Source organism: Dromiciops gliroides, chromosome 2 (genome assembly GCF_019393635.1).
Source record: "Dromiciops gliroides isolate mDroGli1 chromosome 2, mDroGli1.pri, whole genome shotgun sequence".
Classification (NCBI taxonomy): domain Eukaryota; kingdom Metazoa; phylum Chordata; class Mammalia; order Microbiotheria; family Microbiotheriidae; genus Dromiciops; species Dromiciops gliroides.
In genome coordinates, this window is record NC_057862.1 from 622,780,255 (window position 1) to 622,788,538 (window position 8,284).

At 38.1% G+C, this 8,284-nt stretch overlaps 1 protein-coding gene across 1 annotated transcript; it reads left to right on the forward strand.

Annotated features, from left to right (window-relative positions):
* The first annotated feature begins 7,014 nt into the window (after nt 1–7,014).
* On the forward strand, nt 7,015–7,959 carry LOC122739412 (olfactory receptor 1N1-like). Its single transcript, XM_043981169.1, has one exon. It carries the CDS (start codon nt 7,015–7,017, stop codon nt 7,957–7,959), a length of 945 nt encoding a protein of 314 aa, XP_043837104.1.
* The last annotated feature ends 325 nt before the right edge of the window (nt 7,960–8,284 follow it).

Genomic DNA, 8,284 nt, shown 5'->3' on the forward strand with positions numbered 1-8,284 from the left:
GTGGAACAGGTTAGGCACAATAAACAGTAGCAAATGACTATAGTAATCTACTGTTTGATAAACCCAAAGACCTCAGCTTCTGGCATAAGAACTCACAATTTGACAAAAACTGCTGGGAAAACTGAAAAATTGTATGGCAGAATCTAGGCATTGGCCAACATCTTACACCATATACCAAAATAAGTTCAAAATGGGTATATAATTTAGGCATAAAAGATGATACCATAGGCAAATTAGGAGAGGAAGTAATAATTTACCTTTCAGATCTATGGAGAGAAGAATTTATGACCAAACAAGAGATAAAGAATATTATGAAATGCAAAATGAATCACTGTGATTACATTAAATTAAAAGTTTTGTTGTTGTTTTATAATCAGGAGTATTGCAACCAAGATTGGAAGCAAAGCAGAAAACTGGGAAACAATTTTTACAGCCAGTGTTTCTGATAAATTCTTCATTTCTTAAATATTTAGAGAACTCAATCAAATTTATAAGACTTCAAGTCATTCCTCAATTGAGAAATGATCAAAGGATATGAACAGGTGGTTTTCAGATGAAGAAATCAAAGCTATCTATTGTCATATAAAAAAAAATGCTCCAAATAACTGATGCTCTAAATCTCTAATCATTGATTAGAGAAATGCAAATTAAAAAAAAAAAAACAAACCTTGAGGTAGCACCTCACAACTATAAGATTGGCTAATATGAGGGGGAAAACAGAAAATGATAAATGTTGGAAAGGCTATAAAAAGATTGTAACACTAATGCATTGTTGGTGGAGTTGTAAAGTGATCCAGCCATTTTGGCTCTCCAGAATGATGTCCAAAGGGTTATAAAGCTGTGCATACTCTTTGACCTAGTAATAACACTACTTAAGGTCTGTATTCCAAAGAGATCATAAAAAAGGGAAAAGAACCTACATGAACAAAAATATTTATAGCAGCTCTCTTTGTGGTGGCAAAGAATTGGAAATTGAGGGGATACCTTTCAATTGGAATAGCTAAACAAGTTGTGGTATATGAATGTAATGGAATACTATTGTGCTATAAGAAATGATGAGTAGGGAGATTTCAGAAAAACCTGGAAAGTCTTAAGTGGAATGATGCTGAGTGAAGTGAGCAGAACCAGGAGAACATCCTACACAGTATTAGCAACATCATGTGATGATCAACTGTGATAGACTTAGCTCTTTTCAGCAGTACAATGATCCAAGGCAATTCCAAAGGACTCAGAATACAAAATGCTCTCCACATATAGAAAAAAAGAGCCGTGGAATCTGAAGGAACATTGAACTATACTATTTCTACTTTTTTTTCTTTTTTTGAGGCTTTCCCCTTTTGTTCTGATTCTTCCTTCACAATGTGACTGTTGTAGAAATATGTTCTATGAATGTACATATATAACCTATTTCATTCATTGTTTTCTTTCTTGAGGATCCGGGAGGGAAGGGAGGGAGGGAGAAAAATTTGGAACTCAAAATCTTATAAAAACAAATTTTGAAAACTATCTTTACATGTAACTGGAAAAATAAAATATGAGTAAGATGGAAAAAAGGGGGGAAAAGAATGTCATGGGAAAGATGCCATAATTAGTGTTATAGAGCAGAATTCTTTATGAAAACAATTAATGCAGGTAGCTTCCACCTGTGGAAATTTCTTTTGATTTGGGGACCCTGTCTTTGGGCTGAGATTAAAAAAGCCTTAGGCCCTCAGGTTTTTTCTGTGTGAGGAGCTGGTGCCCCCCCCCCCAACTTCAGCTGAGCCAAGAAAGCCTCATGGGCTTTTCAGGATGCCAGGTCAGATGGCTGGGGAAAAAAAAGAAGAAGAAGAAGAAGCCCCCAGCTCCCTACGCCCTGAGGGGAGCTACCCCTGAGATCCCAGGGTTGTCCTGCCAGGCCCTAGCATAGCCCATGCGGAGATCCCAGGCACACAGCAGGGGGCACAGGCCCCTCGAGCCCCACTGGGTAGAGTCCTAGTGCGGCCAGTGGATTAGCTTGGGGTGTGCAGGGGCACAGAAAGCCCGAGGTTTGAGAGGAGAGAAGGAACATATATACAGGGGAGCTAGTGAGACAGTGAAGGGGGCTGCTGGAGAACTAGGAGGACACAAGAGAGGCAGGAAGATTAAGAGAATAGGAGTCAGTATGGTGGTTGGAGAAAGCGCTATGATACAGAGACACTAGAGATGCCAGGGGGTTGGCAACAGAGGTGAGGACACTAAGGGACTTTTCAGGGGGGTCAATAAAGCAGAGTTGGAGTGAAGGAGTGAAAGATGGAGAAAGCTGGAGCATACCCTAAGGCAAGAGGTGGCAAGGGCCCTTATTGTATTAAAAGCCAACAGGTTGTATAATTTGCATTTCTTAACCTTTATCATTTACATTGATTTTTATAAATAAATTCTGCTTTGATTATTTAAGAGGCTTCTTAATCTTTTGCTTAGCAACTTGGGAGCAGGGGCAAGTGTGGTGGAACTTTTTAAACGGCCCATATTAAAAGAATAGCAGTCAGATAGCCAGCCAGTCAAAAGTCCCTACATTAGTCCTACAGTTAGTTTAGGTCCTGCAGTCAGATTAGTCCCCCCAAATTAGGCCTATTTAATAAAAATATTTTTACACACCATTCTTTGCAGAGATGGGGACTGTAGGTGTGGAACATTGTATATATTTGGTCAGTATTTTGGCTAGCTTTGCCTAATTCCCTTGGTACCTTTTTTTTTTCTTTGTTACAAGAGATGGTAAGACTGGAGGGAAGGAATGACATTCATGTGAAAATAAAATATATCAATAAAAATTAATTAGAAAAATAAAAGCTACATAAAAGAAATGTTAATTGCAGTCATTTATGTAAACAATTTACATTTATGCCCTTATTAACAAGTGACTAATGCTCATTTTCTTAACTATTCTTTGTAGTCCCATCTATGAGCCTTGTTCAAAAAATTAGGTCATTTATTACCTTGATTTGGGTAAATTGCAAAGCACTTTTTACCAAACCAACCTTCCAATAATAGCAAAGGGCCTATATTTTCTTTTCCCCAACCCCCACCTTTTCAATATATTTTACCAGAAATTATTGTATGGTACTCAACCTTGGAATACTATTATCTCTGAAGAACTTAAAATGAGCATTACACAGAGGGCAATAGAAAGACTTACAAAATATAAATAATGAGGAACTCCAAAGAAGAAGAGGAGTAAAGGATGTCATGAAAAGAATTATATAACAGAAAGAAAAAAAATGGGTTGGTCATAAGGTGAGAGTGAAGGATAAAAGGTTAATGGCCAGAATGGCCCACTGTCCTCTTGCAATGTACTCTGATAACCCTAGGAATGATCAGAGAAAGGAAAGGAGGGCTCTGTCATATTGAGTGGACCTAGCATGCTAAGCTTTTGGGAAGACTTCATTGACAGTCACATAGAATCTGTCAGCATGGATGGATGATGATTTGCATCATTAAAAGGGACTCCCATATTTGTGAGAGTGAGTATACCACAAAACACAGCTGTGGCATAGCAGGTAAACAGCAGGCCTTGCAGTCAAAAAGACTTGGGTATTCATTCTACCTCTGATATACTGTCTGTGAGCCTGGGCTAGATATTTAACTTTCGGGGCCTCCAGGGTCTTTCTAAAATTATAAGTTGTAGAGGGGTACCTAGGTGGCACAGTGGATAAAGCACTGGCCCTGGATTCAGGAAGACCTGAGTTCAAATCCGACTTCAGACATTTGACACATACTAGCTGTGTGACCCTGGGAAAGTCACTTAACCCTCATTGACCTGCAAAAACAAAAAACAAACAAAAAATACCCAATAAAATTATAAATTGTAGAGCAGGTGTTGATCTATAGTCATATAGAGAATTTCTTCATTAGGAGTTCACTGGGAAATCAATAAATCATATACAAAAAATCCCTCCAAATATGTAACATTATGACTATGCACAGCATTAAGATATGGTTCAGATTAAAAACAAAACAATCAGTGCTGAGGATGAATGGACTACTGACCTTCCTCATCTTAGTAAAAGGTTCTATTCCTGAAAGCCTTCCTCATGAATGGCAGCTCCAGAAAACTTCAAATACATTTGAATCATTTAGAAAACTGAAATGTTGGAAACTTATGGAATATATGTATGTATATGTGTATGTATGTGTGGAATTAGAATGGGCAAGAAAGAAAACAATGAATGAAATAGGTTATATTTGTACATTCGGTTAGCTTTTCCAAGCTATTGACTCTTTTTTTCCATAATATTCTTGAATAATTGACATTTCTGTTATTTCTTTTTCCATATTTTTGCTTCTACCTCTCTTATTTGATTCTTGAAATCCTTTTTGGGCTCTTCCAAGAAGACTTTTTGGACTTGAGACCAGTTCATCTACCTCCTTGAGGCCTCACAAATAGCCATTTTCAAAGTATTGTCCTCATTTGAGTTTGCATTTTGGTCTTCCCTGTTGCTATAGAAAAGGAATCTGTTTTCATTTCTTACTCATATTTAAGCATATTTTGCTTCTTTTCAAGTTGAGGTCTGCTCCTGGGGCATAGGGGCCACGTTTGCAAGCTTCTTGTGCTGGGGATAGGGGCCTAGTCACTGACTTTCTGCTCTAAAAGTCTCTGGGGCTTGCAGTTTCCTCACTACTCTGGTCTTGCTCCCTGCACTGGGATGGCTTGACTTATCCCTCCCTGTCTTGTGGGTGGTTTCCTAGCTGGCAATTTTTCTTCTTAGCCAGGGCTGTGGGATCTCACAACTGGACTACTATGCCACCTGCCTGTTGAGCCAGGACAAAGGGGCCTCAACTGCTGATCTGTGCTATGACCAAAAGCCTCCTGCTGACTTGCCCAGAAACCCTCTGTCCTGCAAGGAGATGTGCTCTCCTTTTGCCAAAGTGAGACAGATCTTTCCGGAAGTCTGAATTATCGCAAGTTGGAAGATTGTGTCTTTCTGTCTTTTTGTAGGTTCCATAGCTCCAGAATTCATTGAGATTCTTGATTTAATGTTATTTCTGAGGAAAATTTTGGAAAGCTCAGGCAATTTCATCACTTCTCTCACCCATCTTGGCTGTGCCTCTTCCCCATGACATTCTTAAGTAAGAGGTAGATCCAAACAGTTCATTTCAAGGTAATAGTAACATTATTAGCCAATAATTTAGGTTAGGTGTGGGGGCAGCTAGGTGATGCAGTGGATAAAGCACTGGTCTTGGATTCAGGAGGACCTGAGTTCAAATCCTACCTCAGACACTTACTGGCTGTGTGGCCCTGAGCAAGTCACTGAACCTTCATTGCCCCAAAAAATAAGCAAACAAAGAAATAAACAAACAAATAAATAATTTCAAAAATAAATGAATAGATAAACAAATGAACAAATAAATAAACAAACAAATAAATAGATGTATAGACAGATGAATGAATGAATGGATAAATAAATAAATAGATTAAAAAATAAAAAAATAATTAGTTTAGGTTAGTAAGTTCTCTCTATTGCTCTGAAATGTGAGAATCTGGGGTGAGGTAAGTATGGGGTAAGGAGCGCAATTATCTGCATACCACAACTATGGATATAAATTTGTCAATTTCTCTTGAATACAGGAACTAATACATATTTTCCTTACTGTTCTTTCCAGTGTAGCCCATGTGATTTATTCATGAAACTAAGTAATTTTAAAGGAAAGATAAGTATAAGTTCCCTAGCATCAACTCTATCTTCATTGAGTTCCAAAGTCAGATTCTTCAATATAGGTAAAAAAAAATATTGTAAGGATTATTGTTTCAAATAATCTTCATACATAAGTCACATGGATCCTTGAGGTTATTATAAATTCAGTCTCTGGTCTCTTAGTCATTAATTGTAGGAACATCAGTACTCCTTTTATTGTGGTTTAGTAGTTAAAAACAAACCTACTGAAAATTGAATTCTTCTACCCAAAGTCAAGGGACTCTTTTATAGGACTTGGAGTTTGAATTTAAAGAACACTTAGTCAATGAAAACAACAATCTGGTATCAAAAATAATGTTTGCTAAAGTAATAAATATTAATATTTAAACTGGGAGGAGCTCAGATTTCTAATATCAGGAAGAAGACAATTGAGTACCCTGCAAAACACTTTTAGTGTATTGAGTCCAGGATAGAGATTTCAAAAATTCTTATCAGAGTAATACCTTTTATATGCAACCTAGAGAATCTCCAAGGTCTCTGGGCAGTTACAAATATGAAGTCTATTCTTACTAGGTTCAAGCCATGGTTACTGTCTGGCCAGAGCAGGTGATGATAATTCCACTGGGAGAAGAGGCAATTCAACAGTGGGCACTATTATAGCTGAAAACCAGGAGGAAGATTCTTTTTTTCACTTTCTCATTTCATATAAAGTCTTCTGCAAATCTCCTACCTCATACAAATACAGGGAAAACCATGTAAGTGCAGAACTGATTAAAAAGTTACTTTACCTTAACCTTGGAAATGAACATACATGTTTAGTATTTCCAGCAGAGAATTCAGCTTGGGAAAGTACAGTTCAGAAGGTTCTTGGTGAACAATTTTGGAACCAAGGAAAAGAATATTCTTTATGGATTTGATTATGAAGGTATGTTGGAAAAAATAACATGGCTCCCAGTTGGTTAAGGCAGACTCAACTCTCTTATGTCATTTCACAGTGAGACAGAATTAAGCAGGGAGCATAGGCCTCTGGTAATTCAAAAGGCCTAAAACTATGGCTTTAGATCAGAAAATTAGAATAAAATGTAAGGTATTCAGTATAGAAAACAATTCACCTAGAGAACAGGTTGAGAAAACATAATTTAAGAATCATCAGACTCCCTCAAATTTTAACCAACCCTGGACCCCAACCTGCATGCCATATTTCAGGAATCTTTCTTTATTTTAGAAAAATGCTTATAAATGAAATAGTTGAGACTCAACTAGCCGGGCTCCCAGGCTGTTTTTTCTACTGTATTGTATAATTTAAGGACTGTTCTTTTATTTTCCTTAGGTCTTTTACGTTATGCCTCCCTAATGTGTCAATAACATGGAATTTGGAAATCAAACTGCTATCTTTGAGTTCCTCCTTCATGGACTCTCCCAGTGGTCAGAACACCAGAACCTTTTCTTTGGGCTGTTCCTGTCCTTGTACCTAGTTACTCTGGCTGGGAATCTGCTCATATTTCTGGCAATTGTCATTGAAACTTGTCTTCACACCCCCATGTACTTTTTCTTAGCCTGTCTATCCTTTGCTGATATTGGACTATCCTCCAGCGTAGTTCTGAAGATGCTACATAATTTTTATACCCAGCACCACACCATCTCCCACGCAGGGTGCCTGATCCAACTGTACTTCACCCTGACATTTGGCAACCTGGACAGTTTATTATTAGGTGTGATGGCATATGATCGTTACATGGCCATCTGCCGTCCCCTCCACTACAACACTGCCATGAGCCCTAGGCTCTGTGTCTTGCTAGTGAGTGCATGCTTTGTCACAACTAATATTCATTCTCTCATACACACTATCCTCATGTCAAAACTGTCTTTTTGTGTATGTGGGGAAATCTCACACTTTTTCTGTGACATTAGCCCCCTCTTGAAGGTGTCTTGCTCTGATACACATATCAATGAGTTGACGGTCCTAGTTTTGGGTAGCCCAGTTTTGATGTTTCCCTTCCTGTGCACCTTGGCCTCCTATATCCAAATTGTTTCAGCCATCCTCAGGATTCCTTCAGGAAGTGGAGGGAGGCACAAGGCCTTTTCCACTTGTGGTTCTCATCTCTCTGTTGTCTGTTTGTTCTATGGCACCACTTCCAGTGTCTATCTTGTTCCATCATCTTCCTTTTCCAAAAAGGACATTGTGATATCTGTGGTGTACACAGTGGTCACCCCAATGCTGAATCCTTTCCTTTATAGCTTGAGGAACCATGATATGAAAATAGCCCTGAGAAATCTTATAAAAAACAGGATATTTAAACCTTTGTTATAGTAATTCAAGACCTTCAAACCTATGCTTTACTACAATATAATGCAATAAACATTTATTAAGCATTTAGTATGTGCCAGGTACTCTTCTGGGGAAACAAATAAGAAAAAGAGAGATAATCTTTGCCCTCAAGGAATTTACAAACTTGGGGAGGAGGGAGAGAACAAAGCACAAAAGGAGGCTGAAAATTCTGGTAGGAAAATATATCTAAAGCCTCCCTTTCCAACCCAGGCTTAAGGATTATTTTTAGGCTGGTTACAAACTGAATTAATGCCTCTCATTGTGTCCCTGAGAGAATCTGTTCTTGGCCCTATGTTATTCAACCCTG

Coding starts and splice junctions, on each gene's coding strand:
- LOC122739412 (XM_043981169.1), top strand. CDS start 7,015: ATGGAATTTGGAAATCAAACTGCTATCTTTGAGTTCCTCCTTCATGGA.